At 37.4% G+C, this 18787-nt stretch overlaps 1 protein-coding gene across 2 annotated transcripts in view; it reads left to right on the top strand.

The window, feature by feature from the left end:
- Positions 1 to 18787, top strand: part of ELP4 (elongator acetyltransferase complex subunit 4) — a 149049-nt gene that overhangs the window by 47917 nt on the left and 82345 nt on the right. For both annotated transcript variants that reach the window (XM_081934073.1, XM_081934074.1), the window contains exons 5-6: positions 13868 to 14007; positions 15419 to 15503. In XM_081934073.1, coding sequence (XP_081790199.1) covers positions 13868 to 14007; positions 15419 to 15503 — 225 coding nt within the window. The remainder of the gene's footprint in view (positions 1 to 13867; positions 14008 to 15418; positions 15504 to 18787) is intronic.

An 18787-nucleotide genomic window follows, 5' to 3' on the forward strand; every position in this document is an offset into this window, starting at 1 on the left:
AACAGGGTTTCACTAAAAAAAATAATCATAATCAAATATTTAAAGTAAAGAATATATATTGATGCAGCACTCTCCCATAAACTTCCCATTTTGCTTTATTGGTTTTATTATTCTGATGTAAATCGGATTCAGTTTTATTCTAAAAAATAAAATTGAAATAAGACAAAGTAGTTTTATATGGCTTGGCATGTTTAATGTTATATGAGGCTGCACAAAGTTGACTATACTTTTCTATCAAAGAAATGATCTGTACATGGTAAAATGTCAAAAACAGCCTGTAAGGATAATTATATAATCTCATCTGCATTATTAATATGAAGGCTTTTGATGGGTACGATCCTAGCATTTACTCATGAACCTCTGTCTGGAAGATTAAATAGCAAATTAATTGCAGTTCCTAAATGACCTTGCAGGTCTTATCTCTGAATATACATTACTTTATAACATTGTTTTTCCATCCTCTTTCTTCCTCTCATTCTCTAGCTTTTTCAACCTTTGCACCTTGTTCAGCTAGAATAAAAACTTCAAGCAAGTCCTTTTAAAAACCCTTCTTTCCATAGCCTACATTACTCCCAAAGATCAATGAAATTCTTAAGGGCGATGTTCTATGAGTTACAAAGTTGCATACCAATGTAAAAATGCATATGTGAAAGTGGTGTGCATCTCTAGCCTAGTATCTATTCCTGCTCTTACTATCCCAGTTTCCATCCATATTTAATCAGTTTAAATTATATTGTTTTTCAGATGCATAAAGAGCAGCCAAAATGGGAAAATTCAAATGTTTTGCATCCTTTTGAATTAATTATTTTTTGGTATATATTTTAGTCTATGGAAAAATATAATGCTAAGTGATTGGAGCACTATTTTAATTTGTCCCGAATGCTTCAAGATCAAAAACTTGAACTGAAAGACAGTTGGAAACATTAAAATAGTGATAATTCAATTCAATGTATTGTATTTGATTTGGCCTTTTCTTTGGTCTTTCTTTGTTACAGGTAGACACACAGGCATACAAAAACACTTTGTACACACAAATCCTTATGTCTATGTTTGTTTTTTGTTTGTTTTGCTTATATTTTGTAGACTACTTTTTATTGGTGTCTAGGTTCCTATCACCATCTTCTACTACATTTTGATGAAGCAGAATCACTTCCCCTGCATCCTCTGATCATCTTATAGGGCAAAGTTCAAAGGCTATTTTGTAGAGCCAATAACTGTCATTACTCCAATACAAAATAACACCAAATGCAGTTAGCATTTAAAATATATATAATGAAAGAATCACAGATAATCAATGTTATTATCCTTGATTAGAGGTATTGCAGTGGTAAATTCTTCTTTGAGGGTAGTTCCCCCAACTCTTAAAGACATTGTGGTTTATCCTTTTCGTGAAGTTGGTCTTCAGTTCCAAAGTGTCTTGGAGGAAACAGAATAAAGTTGTAAGGGACCTTGGAGGTCTTGTAGTCCAACCCCCTGCTAAAGCAGGAGACCTATGAAATTTCAGACAAATGTTATCCAATCCTTAAAAACCTCTAGTGATAGAACAGCCACAACTTCTGGAGGTAAGCCATTCCATTGATTAATAGTTCTCACTGTCAAGAAATTTCTCCTTAGTTCTAGATTTGATCTCTCTTTGAAAAGTTTCCATCCATTACTTCTTGATCTGCCTTCTAATAGCCTAACAACCCTCAGATATTGGAAGACCGCTATCATGTTACCCCTAGACCTCTCTTCGTTAGACTAGATATACCCAAGTTCTTGCAAACATTCCTCATATGTTTTACCTCAAACCCCTAATATATTTGTTGTCCTCCTCTGCACTCTTTCTAGAGTCTCGATATCATTTTTGTATCGTGGTGAGCAAAATTAGACACAGTATTCCAAGTTTGTCTTACCAAGGCAGTATAAAGTGGTACTAACATTTCATGGGATTTTGATTCTATCCCTCTGTTGATGCAATGTAGGACTGCATTTGCTTTTTTGGCAGCAGCAGCATACAGTTGGTTTATATTTAAGTAATTGTCCATTAAGACTCCTAGATAGCCTCTCACGGTTATTCCTTTTGAGACAGGTACTACTATTCTGTACCTGTGCATTTTGATTTTTCTTGCCTAAGTGTAAACCTTACATTTGTACCACCAAATTGTATTTTGTTGGATAGGGCCTGGTATTCAAATCTGTTAATATCCTCCTGTATCCTGAAACTATTTTCTAAAGTGTTGGCTATTCTCCATAGTTTGTCTGCAAATTTGATGAATTCCCCTTTTATCCTCTCATCTAAAGCATTTATAAAATGTTGAAGAGTACTGGGCCTGACATAGAACCTTGGGGTACTCCCCTGCATGCTTTCCTCCATGTAGAAGTAGTTCCATTGAGGACTATACACTGAGTACAGTTAGTCAACCAGTTATGAATCCATCTGATGGTGATGTTGTCTATCCCACATTTTTCTATCTTACAAACAAGTAGGTTGTGGTCCATTTTGTCAAATGCCTTACTGAAGTCCAAGTATACTAAGTCCACAGCATTTCTCTTTGTCAAAGAATTTTTGACAAGCTCAAATTGGCTTCTAGTAAAAGCTTTGCTTGTTTCTAGTTGTTTGCAGATCCATTGCTTGGTTGTTGTTTTTTCAGGTATTGATGTCAGGCTGATTAGTTTGTAGTTTCTGGATTATTATTTTTTTTCTTTTTCTGAAGATGGCAACTACATCAACTCTTTAGCAGTCCTCTGGTAGTTGCCCGGTGCTTTGAAACATGCAGAAATCTTTGGAACATATGGTTCAGTGGTTCCGAGATCATGTCTGTCAGCTTCTTCAGAACTCTGGGATATAATCTGTCAGGTCCCAATGATTTGAAGTCGTCTAGAGTGGATAGGTGTTGCATTACCATTTTCTACCTATTTTGACTTCTAGCAAATTTATCTGATTATTGTAACAGATTACATGGCTACATCCATCCCAGCCTCCTTAACCTTTCATTGGCTTTTGATACCCCCAAACTATGGGGGTTTTCTGGACTGAGCTAGGAGCTTGGGAGTGGGGAATACCCACTTCTCCTTCCTTTGGAGCTGGTTACAGACATTCTTTTGGAGAAAAAGATCTAGCCCTAAACCGTTATTCTGAATTTTGCCTCTGGGCTGAATTGCCTTCTCATTCAGAGTTCAACATCAACATTATACTGCTGAGCAAGATCATCTTTCAAAATAGGATAAAATAGCATCAATATGCTGATGATACTCAATTACACTTCTCTACCCTGCCAACCAAGTACTGCTGTCAAGGTTCTTTCCCACTGTTAGAGACAGTGGGATCTGAATAGAGAACAGTAGCCTTTAGCTCAGCCTTAGCAACACATGAGTGGCTGTGGGATTTGGACTCCCAGGATCTAATGATTTTTCACTTTGAATGAAGTAGCATTACCTCAGACAAAATTGATGGGCATTTGGGGGATCCTTTTGGTCTCAGAATTCCTGCTTGAATTCTGAGCAAGTGCCAGCTATAGCTTAAGAGAATTTTGCACAAATCCATTTTTTTGTAAACTGTTCACAATTTTAGATCAGATCACTTAAATTTCAGTTACCTCCTCTTTGGATGTCTATAGTACACCCCACATGGATCTGCCCTTGAAGGACATACAGAACCGAGACAGCCAGAGCTAGGCAGTTTTTGTTTTTTTTAATATATTTTTATTGTTTTTACATTTAAAACAATGCAATGCTGCGGGGTCAGGGTGATCATATATTCACATTATGTACAGCTGGTTTCAACCATTAACAGTTATTCTACTTAATACATTGTCTGTCCTTCTGTTCGATCACCATATATACATTTGTTCCAGTCTTGTCATCTTAACTTATACCAGTCATAAAATCTATTCCATACCTCAAAATATTCTGATTCCCCTTTATTTTTAAGTTCCAAAGTGAGCCTATCTGCTTCTGCACAGGCCAACACTTTTCTGATTATATCTAGCTCTGATGGTGTATTTTCTTTTTTCCAATGCTGTGCATAGGTTATGCGTGCTGCAGTCAGTATATGTATAATTAGATAGAGTGTATCTTTCTTAAACCCCTCCGTTATTATGCCTAGGAGAAAGGTTTCTGGTTTAAACATAATTTGTTCTCCCACCATTTGTTCTAACCATGATTGGATCATTTTCCAATATTTTTTTGCCTCATTGCACGTCCACCACATATGGTAGAAGGTGCCTGGTGTTTTTTTACACTTCCAGCAATTTTGGGCCAAATTTTTGAACATTTTAGATAGCCGTGCTGGCGGGAGATGCCATCTGTAGAACATCTTGTAAAGATTTTCTTTATACGCCGTAGCCAATGTTAATTTCTGATTAAGTATCCAAAGTTTTTCCCACTTAGCCAATTCCACATTGTAACCGAAATTTTTCGCCCAGGCGACCATGTTTTCTTTGACATGTTCTTCCTCTAGTTTATATTCCAACAAAAATCTATACAGCACTTTGATCAGTCTGTTTTCTGTCTGTATCAACAGTTTATCTAATATTGTGTAGTCTTTGGCAATACCTTCGTTCTTCCTATCCTGTGCATACCTTGATTGTATCTGTAAATAAGACCACCATTCTACTTGTATTCCTTGTGATGTCAATTCTGCTCTAGTTTTGATCTCCCCCTGCCTGTTCAATAGCTCTTTATATGTGACTATAGTTTCCATGTTAATTAAATTTGGGTGTATGTATGCTTCCATCGTAGATAGCCAAATAGGTATTTTAGTATAGTGGTCATGTTTAATTTTATTCCATATGATTAACAGAGATTGTCTAATGTAATGTCTACTAAAATATTTGTGTGCAGATCCTTTTTCATACCAGAGGAAGGCATGCTAGCCTGCTTGGAGGTCATGACCTTCCAATTTGAGTAATCTTTTATTTCTCAGCATTATCCATTCCCTTAGCCATGTTAATATAGCCGCAGTATAATAGAGTTCCCAATCTGGTACACCAAATCCTCTCTTTTCCTTAGTGTCTTGCATAGCCTTAAGTTTTATTCTTGGTTTTCTTCCCTGCCAGATAAATTTCGAAACCAATTGATTCAAATCTTTAAAGACACCTTTTTCTAATTTAATGGGTATGTTCTGAAATAGGAAAAGAAATTTGGGTAGAATATTCATTTTTATAACTGCAATCCTGCCCATCAGGGACAGTTGTAGGTTTTTCCATCTTTCTAGGTCCTTCTTAGTTTTATTAATCAGATTGGTATAGTTGTCTTCTTTGATGGTCACACACCTCGCAGATAAATGTATACCAAGATATTTGACTTTTTTGACAATTTGGATACCCAATTTCTTCGTTAACTCCTCTTTTGCTTTTGATTTCATATTTTTAGTCAGCATTTTGGTCTTTGTCATATTTATCTTCAGACCCGCTATTTTCCCATACTCTGTCAGTTTCTCAATGAATTTCGTACCAGATTCCATAGGATCTTCTAGCACAAACACTAAATCGTCCGCAAAGGCCTGTAATTTAAATTGCTCCTTTTTAATTTCTAGTCCTTTTATCTGTACCTCTTTACGTATATTCCTGGCTAGTACTTCTAGGGTTAGTATAAACAACAGGGGGGATAGGGGGCAACCTTGTCTTGTACCCTTCTGGATTACAATACTTTGTGTTAGTTCACCATTGATTATTATTTTGGCTTTTTGGTTTGTATAAATTGCTCTGATCGTGTTTATAAATTTGTCCCCACAATCCATATATTCTAATTGTTGGTGCAAAAATTCCCAGTTGACATTATCAAATGCCTTTTGGGCATCGAGAAAGATTAGTGCAACCTGTTTATCATTGTGCACTTCATAATATTCAAGAATGTCCAACATAATTCTCATATTGTTTTTAATTTGTCTTCTGGGGAGGAATCCGTTTTGGTCTGTATGGATGAACGATGTAAGAAATTTTTTCAGCCTTTCTGCTATTATTGAGGCAAAGATTTTGTAATCTGCATTTAGCAGTGATATTGGTCTGTAGTTTTGTATAAGCATCTGGTCTGTATCCGCCTTAGGTAATAGTACAATGTTAGCCTCCGTCCATGACAACAGTGTCTTCGCCTCTTTCAACACAGTGTTGTAGACTTCTAACAACATTGGGACAAGTATATCTTGGAATTCTTTATAAATTTCCGCTGGCAACCCATCCGGCCCTGCAGCTTTATTATTCTTTTGTCTTTGTATGGCCTCGGTTATCTCTGATGTTTTAATGTCTTCATTGAACATGTCCTTAATCTCCTCTGGTACCTTTGGCAGATCTGACTTTTCCAAATACTGTAATATTCCTTCCTTTGTATAGTCTCGGTTTTCTTTATATAATTGATCATAAAACTCTTGGATAATCTTTTTCTTTTCCTCTAGTTGGTAGCAGATCTCGCCTTTTTCATCTTGTAGTTTATTGATCCAGTTCTCTTGTTTTTGCTTCCTCAGCCTATAGGATAGCCATCACCCCGGTTTATTTGCATTCTCAAAGAAGTTTTGTTTTGCTTTTTTTATAGATTGTGCCAATTTTGCTTTTTCAAATATAGCCAATTCATGTTTAATCAGTTCCATATTTCCTTTTATACTTCTGTTCTGCGGTTTCTTTTGTAATTCACTCTCTAAATTTCTATACCTTTCTTTCAGCTCTCTTATTTTTAGATTCTCAGTTTTTTTCTTCCTGGCTGTAGCTGATATTGTGACCCCTCTTATAAATGCCTTAGTCGTATCCCATAGGTTTTGTATGGATGTGTCTCCTGGTCCATTTTCTTTAAAGAAGAATCTTAATTCTTGGTTGACTCTATTAATATATTCCTGGTCTTTTAGAATTGACCTATTGAGTGACCAACGGTAACTGCCCTTTTGTTTCTTCCAAATAATCCTCATGGGATTGTGGTCAGCCCATAGATTGGGTTCTATATCTATCTCCTTCACTTCTGAGATTAACTCCATCGGCAGCCAGACCATATCTATCCTTGACCAGGATTCATGTCGGTTCGAGTAGAAGGTATATTGCTTACCCTCTGGATATCTTTCTCTCCATACATCAAACAAATTTAGTTCTTCAGCCATTTGGAAGAATGACCTTGGCAAAGTTCTCCTAGCCCAGAGCTAGGCAGTTTTGAACACGTTACATGTAATTTCATTGCTTTATGAGCTATACTGGCTTCCACTAAATTTGTGGTGCAATTTATCTATAAAGCCCAATATGGCACAGAGCCAGGTTCTGTGAATGACTGCCTGCCTCTGATTGTGCCTGCTCATCACACTATCTGGGAGAAATTGTGTGTTCTAAGTCCCTTTTTGCTCTCCTGTTCATTTTTTGCTTAGTTAAAAATGATTAAATCATCAACATCTCTGTCATATTTATAAATAAGTATCACTGATAAAATAATTTGAATAGTTTTACATAGTTTTATTATTTTGAGAGAACTTGAATGAACCTAGTAAACAACTACTTAGATATGACCCAGCAGTGTGCTGCAGCTGCCAAAAAAGCCCACACAGTCCTAGGCTATATCAACAGAGGGATAGAATCAAGATCACGTGATGTGTTGGTACCACTTTATAATGTTTTGGTAAGAACACACTTGAAATAACTGCATCCAGTTTTGGTCACCACTATATACAAAAGATATTGAGACTCTAGAAAGAGATGTCTAGGAAACTGAAGCTAAGTTATATAAAAAACGGTTACAGGAACTCAGTCTATTGACAAGAGCAACTAGAAGTGACATAATAACAGTTTTCCAATAACTGAGAGGCTATCACAAGGAAGAGGGGGTCAACCTATTCTCCAAAGTATCTGAAGGCAGGGCAAGAAGAAATGGATGGAAACTTATCAAAGAGAGATTTAACCTAGAACTAAGGAGAAATTTCCCGATAGTGAGATCTAGTACTGGTTCTAGTACTAGAACCAGTAGAACGGCGTGCCTCCAGAGGTTGTGGGTGCTGTCACTAGAGGTTGGGTAGTCATTTATCTGAAATGTTATAGGGTCTCCTACTTGAGCAGTAATCCTACTTGAGTTGGACTAGAAGACCTTGAAAATCTCTTCCAACTCTGCTATTCTGCTATCTTCTTCCCTAAGAGATCATTTGGGACAGTTAAATAGCATGTGACATATAGTGATGATCGAAGGTACTGGTGAGGAAATTTATCCTAGTAATATTATCATCTCCTGTTGCTTTAAAGTTTAAACCCTTTAAAGCTTTAAACAGGATTTCTTAATTGTAATTTAACAATTCTTGTTGCATATACACAATTTGAGCAGCAAAGCCAAAAAATTTGGGAGGCAGTTTAGCTATTTTCTATAATTGGCTAAACATGTGAAATTCAAGTTTAAAAGATTGATATGTTTATAACAAGCACAGTTTTCACGTGCCACTTTATCTCTTTTCTTCCCCCCCTTTTTAATGAATGAACCTTTTATATTCTTAGGGCAATATATAAACTGTCACAGCATGAAATCAATTTTATGCCTTGATTCATCCTAAAACTGAGTATTTCTAGCACATTAGTATTGCAATCAGAAACATTAATAGCAGACAGGACTACAAAGGCATATTCTGTTCCTTGGTGATGTAGTTTATTTCTCCTTGTGCATGGTAGTTGATAAAACCCTATTTATTCTTAAACTAAATTATCTTACACTTAAAAGAAACGTATTTTCTTCCTTTTTTGCAGCCTCTGTGGTCATGCTGCCACTAAGAAAGATTATTCATGCTTACTTGATTCAGGTGGGCTTTTTGCAAGCTTCCCCACTAGTTTGGGGAATGTGGTACATTGAAGTCTATTCATTGGCTTCTAACATAGACAGGCTTTTATTACCTAGTGTTTTATTGCAGCCAAATCCTAGGTCTCCATGCAGTTGTAGGCACTGTGCTCATTCTTTAAAATCAAGAAAGGTTATCACCTACCTTAATCCATGCAATTGTATGGATTAGGGACACCAGTGTTCCCCAGGATTCTCAAAGAGGATCCTGGAAAATTCTTGTTTCTTCTTTTTTGCTGTTCTTACTGAATTCTCTTGGGCCTCAGAAAGGATTTGCATCTGAAATGGGCAACCTGGAGCTTTTCTCAATGAAGACATCAGATCAAAGTTCAGTTAGTCAAGGCCTTTCTAAAACATTAAGGGGGTTTGGGCTTACACAATAAAAAGATGAGCTCTGGCAGAGATTGCAGTAAAAACATTCTATCAGTAATCCGGATAAAGAATAGATTATAGGGCAAAGAACAGCCCTTGTTTAAATTGCTTTGAGAAGTCGAAAACTAAATAAATTGGAACTTGTGATTTATTTTTCAGGAGGCACCTATTTGGTTTTAGTTTGCTTAGTATTTAGAATTGGTCTATCATATGACCGTATTTACTCTAATAGCTAAAAATCAAAAAACATTACCATGGTATTCAAGTAATTTTTAATATCTAATACTCTGTCCTAAAATACGAGTAGTTAGTTTAAAAATCATTTTATGATTATATTTGTCTTTTTAAAAAATACACCCCACACACAGTAGGTGGGAGAAATTAAAAGACATATGCCGAATAAGCAATATAGTAAAATACTAAAGTCTGTCAAACAGTATACTCTTTTCCCTCCCACACTCCAAACCTCTTTAATTTAAAGCGAAAGCTACTATAACTGTTTATTATTATTCTGTACAATATCAACCTTTTAAAAAATTAGAATCATGTGAAGAAACTGCTAATTAATTAACTGAAACTTTTTTCAGGTTATGTGTAAGGTTATAGTCATCACTGTTCCTATTTATTAGAAAAATAAGAATACAAGATGCATAGTGGAAATTTCATTAATATATCTCTTCAAGGGGATATCTCACTAATTCTTAAAAAATAAATCTGAATATTGTTCATAACATGTACTGCTTTGCAATTCATTTTACAGATTAAAATATAATACATTACAAAGCAAAAGTACATTCTTAATTCTGTTATGAGTGTACATATCCCCTATTATACAGGGAATAATCAAGCACTTTTATAAAGGTGTGATATTCCAACAGACTATGTTGGAAGGGGAGCCTTTTCCTTCAATTTCTCTGAAAGACTAGTTTCTGCAAACAATTTTCTTTTTTATTTCTTGTAAATGCTACTATTTTAAGAATTTATTTCTGGATTTGTTTGCTTTCCTGTTCCTTCCCAACCTTGTTTCATTTTTATCCCATTTCTTTTAGATTAAATCTTGGTCATTATGGAGACATTTTGGCTGAAGAGCAATGTAATGTTTTAAATGTGGAATCCTTGGTGCTCTCAGACCTAGATGGTTTTTTTTGCAGACGTGTCATTACCACACTATGTAACATCATCAGCTCAATGCTTTAAATAACATATCTAGATAAGGCAGCATTTAACAGTATCAATTCCTTCTTTCTGCAGCAACCCAGGCAAGTCCCACCTTCTCTTATTTTTGTTTTTTTGTTCCAGATCAGATGCAGGTGGAGGAGAACAGGGGAAAATCCCATTGTACAAAGAAAAGTTTGTTCAGATAACATAAGCTGAAGCCTATAAATATACTTGAAGTTGTGTGTATATAAATATCAAGATGTGATTAAGAACCATTTTAATAACAATCACATAATCGGTTTTAATATTATCAAGAGCAATTGTGTATTTGAGAGTAAGGATTCTGGCCTAATTTTATAACTGTTTTATTGAAACACTGAGAGGTTTTTACTCTTCTACAGGGAAGATTCTTACTCTTTGAAATGGGTGATTGGTTCTGTCAAGCTGACAGCAAAGCACATGTGTGTTGAGAAGAGTAAACTGTATGTCCACTAAAGCAGGATTGATGTGATTTTTGCAATATATTTACAGCTTTATAATGTTATCCTATAGTAATAGACATATACATTTGATAATTGTGGAAATCCTTCCTCAGCTGGGGAGTTGGTTGAGGAGATTCTAGTTTATTGTTACTGGAAAGCCTTCATTTACTATCTATGATTCAAGAGGAATAAATACATTAGTGATGGTTATGTTAGAAAGTTGGGACATAAAATTATTCAGGTTGTATCTTACTTGAATGTTAAGAATTAGTAAAGAATTAAAATATTTATTTACCAAACAAATTTATAAGTCTGCTCAATGCATAACAATTCTGGCCCTCATACAAATTAGAGCACAATGCAATAATGGGGGGGGGGGGGGGAGATGATAGCCCTGGGATCCACGTACCCTATACATTCATATAATTCATTCAGAAGACTATTATTCTTGGGAAAGGAGCCAGGTCTTCAAGGTTCATCTAAAATACAGCAAGGTTGGGGCTATGTGAACTTACAGAGGGGTATTATTCCTGAGAGCAGCAACAGTTTTAAAGATAGAACCTAGAGCAGGGCTGTCAAACTCCTGGCCCATGGGCCACATGAATCAGGTGCTGCCCATGCCCACACCCGGTTTAGTGAAGGGGAAAAAAGTCCCGATATGTCACATGACACCGCCATATCAAGGTGAGTTTGACACCCCTGACCTAGAGCATGCCCATTCTGTCAGATCTTATTAACAAAGACAGTGGGAGAGAGGTGATTCCTCAGCTAGCCAGGCCCTAAATCCTATTTTGTAGATTAATATACATATATAGTCATGTAAAAAGAAAATACATTCTCTTTTTGAGTTCTATGGTTTTACATACCAGGACATAGTAAAAATCATCTAGTCTTCACTGTTCTTAAAAGTAGATAAATATAACCTCAGATGAACAGTAACACATAACATCATTTCATCATTTATTTTACAAAAAGAAAGCCAAAATGGGGAAACCATGTGTGAAAAACTGGGCACACCCTGACAGCTTCCATTGGTAAGAAGTCTTAAGTAGTAGCCAGCTGCTGCTAATCAAGTCCCCTTGATCAATTTATCATCAGCAAGTGTGACTACCTCTATAAAGCCAAAGTTTTAGAAGTTTTCTGGTCTCCAGCATTGGGATGTGTGTTAACATAATGGCAAAGAGGAAAGATATCATCAATGATCTTAGAGCAGCAATTGTTGCTGCCCATCACTTTGGGAAGTGTTATAAGGCCATTTCCAAACAATTTAAAGTCCATCATTCTATAGTGAGGAAGATTCAGTGGTGAAATTCAAAAAAAGTTACTACCGGTTCTGTGGGCGTGGTTTGGTGGGCGTGGCAGGGGAAGGATACTGCAAAATCTCCATTCCCACCCCACTCCAGGAGAAGGATACTGCAAAATCCCCATTTTCTCACCACTCCTGGGGGAAGAATATTGCAAAATCTCCATTCCCAACCCACTCTGGGGCCAGCCGGAGGTGGTGTTTGCCAGTTCTCTGAACTACTCAAAATTTCCGGTACCTATTCTCTAAAACCTGCTGAATTTCACAAGTTTATTCACAAGTGCCAAACATCAAAGACAGTTGCAAATCTTCCCAGGAGCGGACGTCCCAGCAAATTCACCCCAAGATCAGAACACACAATGCTCAGAGAAACTGCAAGAATTCCAAGAGTTAAATCTCAGACTCAGGCTTCAGTTAGCATGCTAAATAGTAAAGTTCATGACAGAACAGGTAAAAAAAGACTGAACAAGTATGGTTTGTTTGGAAGGGTGGCCCAGGAGAAATCCTCTTTTCTCTAAAAAGAATATGGTAGCACATATTACATTTGCAAAATTGCATCTCAACAAATCACGAGACTTCTGGAATACTTTACTTTACTTTACTTTACTTTTATTTGCGCTTGTAGACCGCCCCCTCTCCCAAAAGGGACTCGGGGCGGTGTACAGTCCATACAAGAAATACATCATATGAATAATTAAATAATTAAACAGTTAAAATTGTTAGATAGATAGATAAATATGGAGGAGGTTAAAAAGAAGGTTAAAAAGAACTGTACAACTGAGTAAAGTATCTAAATATAATTTTAAAAACCCCTAAAAATATCCCATAGAATAAATTTAAAACAGTTCCCCTAAAATACCAGTTAAAAATATGTCTGCCAGGAGGTAGCAATTATGAATGTGCCAGGCCAGCTAATCGGAACAGGTGAGTCTTCAATTTTTGTCGGAAGGAGCGGAAGTCGGTGGTGGTTCTAATGTCCGGGGGGAGGTCATTCCAGAGGGTTGGGCCCATCACAGAGAAGGCCCTACTCCTTGGCGTCGCCCATTGGCATTGCCTAGTGGACGGCACCAGGAGAAGTCCCTCCCTGTGAGAGCAGATTGGCCGCAGGGATGTGTGTGGCAGGATGCGATCCCTTTGGACAGATGATACCAAAATGGAAATGTTTCGTGCACAATGCATAATGCACGAAAACCAAACACAGCATAGAACAAACATCTCATACCAACTCTCAAGCACGGTGGTGGTGATTTGGGCTTGTTTTGTAGGCACAGGACCTGGATACATTGCAGTCATTGGGTCAACCATGAATTCCAAAGCTTGGGTGACATTGCAACACAATAATAATCCCAATCTCATCAGCAAATCTACAATAGAATGGCTGAAAAAGAAAAGAATCAAGGTGTTGCAATGGCCCAGTCAAAGTCCAGACCTCAATCCAATTGAAATGCTGTAGTGGGACCTCAAGAGAGCTGTGCATAAACAAATGCCTACAAACCTGAATAGTTTCAATAATACAGGTAGTCCTCAATTTATGACCCCAATTGAGCCCAAAATGTATGTTATTAAATGAGACATTTAATTGAATTTTGCCTGATTTTATGACCTTTATTGCCCGAGCGGTTAAAAGAACTGTTGTAAATCAAGGACTATCTGTAGATGGCTTTAATTACCGAGATTCATGATGAACCCTAACAATTATATGTCACTAGATACTTTGGCCTTTAAAAACTTTGACAATTTGTATAGTATGTGCTAGTCAGAGAATAACATTCATTGTATGTTTTCACAGGTAACCCACATACCCTTTTCAAAATTTGGACACTACTTTGATTTATCTAAAACAATGGCTCCAGAACTAATCCAAAATATTAATTGGGATGGTTTTTTCATTCCTGAAGAAGCAGGATTGGATATTGATGAAAAGTCATGGTAAGTTCACAATTCTTGGGCAGAAAAGAAAGCTAATTATGAAAAGATGTTGACTGGCCAAGAACATAAGAAAAACACTTCACAGTTTGCCAGTATTTTCACTATATGTTGACTACATCTCTTAATTGCATAAAAACCAGGGTTTGAATATAATTCACTCTTGTTAATTTATTGATAGATACACTTGGACCTCACCAGAATTTTCCCTCTGTTCCCACAAAATACTAATATAGTTAAGTTTCTTTACTAGTCAACTGTAATATTTGCTATAGCCTACTTTAAAGAGTTGACTCACTGTTAAACAACAAATTAAAAATGAGAAAAACCCTATTAACATATTATAGACAGAGTCTAATTGTTGGAAATACTTTTATTTTAGATTCTTCCATCCAGTATCAGTATATAAGTATGATATATGGAAAGGAAGGAAGGAATATGAATTATGTGGAGGGAAAAAAAGAGCTGATTATAGCAGAGACACTTGTTCTGAAGGAAAGAGATATGCGTCTTGTGGATAATTTGCTTTCCGCAAGCTACATTAAATGCTGCATTTTGGTGGGGATGAATGCTTTGAATTAATGGAAGTACAACTATTGAGATGTGAGGAAAAACATTCATGGACAACATGATTTACAGTCTGATCTGTAAACCACTCAGAGTCACCTCATCAGGGAGATAAGGCATATAAATTTAATTAATTAATAAAGTGTGTCATTTATTTATTTTTTTCATCTCAACGATCTTAACCATTAAAAAGTCAAGTTGCCTTCACCTGATTTTTTAGCTACCTGGTTCTGTAACAACAGCAGTTGGAGCCAGAATAATAAAATAAAGGCTAAGGAGATCTGCATGCAGAAAACCCTGGGAGTTTCAAAACTCCCTTCAGATCTAGTGAGTTCCCACCTTTATGTCTGAAAGGAATAGTACTTCCACAAACATAGCTAATACACAATATGTAATCCTCCAGGAGTTATTGTGATAACTTCACTGAAATTTGGAAGTGCTGTGAGAATTGCAGAAATGAGGCTGGGATAGGCACATGGACTATAGGGTATTCATCTGTCTTCTAGGTCTAGTAGGTTTAGATAGGCCTATTCAGGTTAATAATGACAAGGATTCACTTGGTTTATTAAAGTAGCTCCCTATGGCTCATTGGGGAACTAAAGTGCTGGAAAGACAGGGACTAAAAACAACCACAATAGTTGTTTTATATTTATTATTTTATTTTAAGAAATTTATATTTGTACATGATCAAGGCGGCTTACAGGAATTTAAAATGCTGCCACACTGAGCATTTGTTAATTAACTTGATTAAAGACATTTACTTCTTATCTCATTTGTAAAATTGAATGTTTGAATGTTTCAGCTAATAAAAAATATATTAAATAAAATATTCTGGCTCTCTCTTTAGTAAAAAGGCATGTGCTTATACCCGACTGCTTCATTCTATTCAGAAAGTCATTTGTCAACAAGGATACAATGGGTCCACTTTTCAGGTATTAAACTTACTTCAGATATTTACAAGCATATAAGATGCACATTTTATAATGTCTGAATGGATGATTCAGCAACAAATGCGTTTGATTCCAAGCACTGATAACAGTTTCATAATTGTTTTTCGATGACAACTTATGAGAGACTTCATTAATGATACATTTTTCATTTATATACTGTATATTTGTGGTTTGGAAAAAATACAAATGTTTAGTGCATAAAGGATTAACTTTGCTATCTCATTCTCTTAGAAATATGATAATACAAAACTCCAGCAGTTGAACCTCTGATCAATTTCTCCTTATAATTCTACATTCTTTTTCTGGTTTTATTTATTTATTTTTGTACTTGTCAAGAAGAATTTTCCTGTTTAATTTAATTCTCAGCATATACATAGCTTTATGGGTAAGCAGGTTTTTCCTTTAGAAGTGCCCTTCTGGATAACTAAATTGGTCCCTGATAGGCACCTCTGCTTTGGTTGCCATAGCAACAGGCATGTTGTAACAGTTCTCCTAGTACAGTATGTTGAGCTGTTCCTCCAAACATGATGACAGGTCCTTTGGAAGCAGAAATTCATAGAGTATTAGAAGCAATTGCACCAAAGCGACAGGAAAATCCTGACAGCAGGTAGCAAATAAGATGTTTCTGGAAAAGAGATAGGTTTGTTTGTTTTCCCTTGATACTGCAAAAGAGATAAAAATAGTATTTAAGTATGGTCTCTCATTATTTTTAAATATCACAAGTGGATGAAACCACTTTTAGATAAAAAGAGCAGGCCATTGTATGAGTTTTTTAAGAAAATAGAAAACAGTATTCATTATATCAAACTTAATAGTATTTAAGGACAACTAAGAACTAAATGCTGATATTGTAAAACAAGGGTGTCAAACTTGCACATGGTGTACCATGGCTTTTCCCCCCTTTGCTAAACCGGGCATGGGCATGGCCGGCACGTGATGCATCTGACCTGGGGCTGAGAGTTTGACAGCCCTGTTGTAAAAGAACAGGAAAATATTACAAATGGCAGCAAAACAGCAGATTCAAAATAAAATAAAATATAGCCAGAGTACTAACCCGTTAAATGAATACAGTGAGAAGGGGATCACTTATGACTAAAAGCCTTCCTGAAATTTAAAAAGGAAACAGCCAATATGTAGTCTCCTCTTGGTTTAAGGATGTTGAGACAAACAAAAAAGTTATAAAAATAGAGGTCCTCAAGCTGTTTCTATGCTACACCAATCATACCTTGGACTTGTGGTGAAGTGAGATGCCCGAGTGTTGTTACGCCATACTTAAGTGGTAGGCAAGCTCCAAGCTAATGATTAAGCAGTGTTTTTTTGAAATCTTGTTTACTAAAATAGTGAAATACAGAAGAAATGCAAAAATAAAAGGATCTGTGTCATAGTGATTATTCCGTACAAAGAAAAATATATATACTAATGATTAAATAAACTAAAGATAACCAATCTCCCCTCCCCACATTTAATTAGATATATAAATATTTATACTTCAATTAATTCAGCTGTCAAGCTTTATCTAAACCATGTACAATGTCATCTGAATTTCAGAAGAAAAAAAAAATAGAAAACATACTCTTAGCCTGGTTCTGTTCCTTAAATTCAGGAGTTTCTTTCCACTTGTATAGGGTTATCTTCTTTGACATACCCCAGCCTCAGAACTCATGGTGAGATGAAAAATTACATGTTTTAGGAATATAATTCAACATTACACTGAAATCCTTAACTATATTTCTTCCATATGTATTTACTTGAAATCAAAACATTGCTATAACGAACAAGACCAATTCACATGAATAAAAGAACGTTCAAATTTCTTGTGATTTATTTATTTATTTATTTATTGGATTTCTAGACCGCCCCCTCTCCCAAGAAGGGACTCGGGGCGGTGTACAGTCAATGCAGATAAAAATACAATCATAAAACACTTAAATACATTTGGATGGAGGAGATAGGCTGTACAAGAAATAAATATATTCTAAAACCCTAAAAAACATCCCCAATTAAAAACCCAAACCCCATTAAAATAAATCCCCGGGAGATAAAACTAAGAGAGTGCCAGGCCAGCTGATTGAAATAGGTGAGTCTTTAACTTTTGACGGAAGGAACGGAGGTCGGTGGTAGTTCGAATGTCGGGGGGGAGGTCATTCCAGAGGGTTGGGCCCATCACAGAGAAGGACCTACTCCTAGGTGTCGCCCGCTGGCATTGCCTAGAGGACGGCACCAGGAGCAGTCCCTCCCTGTGTGAGCGGATAGGTCGCAGGGACGTGTGTGGTAGGATGCGATCCTGCAGATAACTAGGTCCTATGCCATGGAGCGCTTTAAAGATGGTAATCAATACCTTGAAACGCACCCGAAAGGCCACAGGTAGCCAGTGCAGCTCGCGCAGGAGAGGTGTTACGTGGGAGTAACGTGTACTCCCCATGATAACCCGCGCGGCTGCGTTCTGAACTAGCTGCAGTCTCCGGGTGCGTCCCAAGGGAAGCCCCATGTAGAGGGCATTGCAGTAGTCGAGGCGAGACGTCACCAGCGCATGAGTGACCGTGCGCAGGGCACTCCGGTCCAGTAGGGAGGGCAATTGGCGCACCAGGCGAACCTGGTGGAACGCCCCCCTTGCCACGGCTGCCACATGGTCCTCCATTGACAGCCGGGCATCAAGGAGGACTCCCAAATTGCGCGCCCGCTCCACAGGGGACAGTTGTTCACCCCCTATGGCCAGCGATGGTGTCAGCTGGCTGAACCGAGGTGCCGGTACCCACAGCCACTCGGTCTTGGAGGGGTTGAGCTTGAGTCTGTTGTCCCCCATCCAGACCCCGACGGCTTCCAAACACCGGGACATCACTTCGACAGCCTCGTTGGGGTGGTTTGGGGTTGAAATGTACAGCTGAGTGTCATCAGCGTACAGGTGGTACTCAACCCCAAAACCACAGATGATCTCACCCAGCGGCTTCACATATGCGTTGAACAGGAGAGGCGAGAGGACCGACCCCTGTGGCACCCCACAAGTGAGTGGCCTCAGGGACGACCTCTGCCTCCCTGTCAACACACATTGCTTCCAGTCGGAGAGGTAGGAGCCGAACCACCGCAAAACGGTGCCTCCGACTCCCATCCCCTCCAACCAGCGCAATAGGATACCATGGTCGATGGTATCAAAAGCCGCCGAGAGGTCTAATAGGACCAGGATAGAGGAACAACCCCTATCTCTGGCCCTCCAGAGATCATCAACCAACGCGACCAAGGCTGTCTCAGTGCTGTGCCCGGGTCGGAAG

The sequence above is a fragment of the Natrix helvetica genome, assembly GCF_964273705.1.
Source record: "Natrix helvetica genome assembly, chromosome: 1".
NCBI lineage: Eukaryota > Metazoa > Chordata > Lepidosauria > Squamata > Natricidae > Natrix > Natrix helvetica.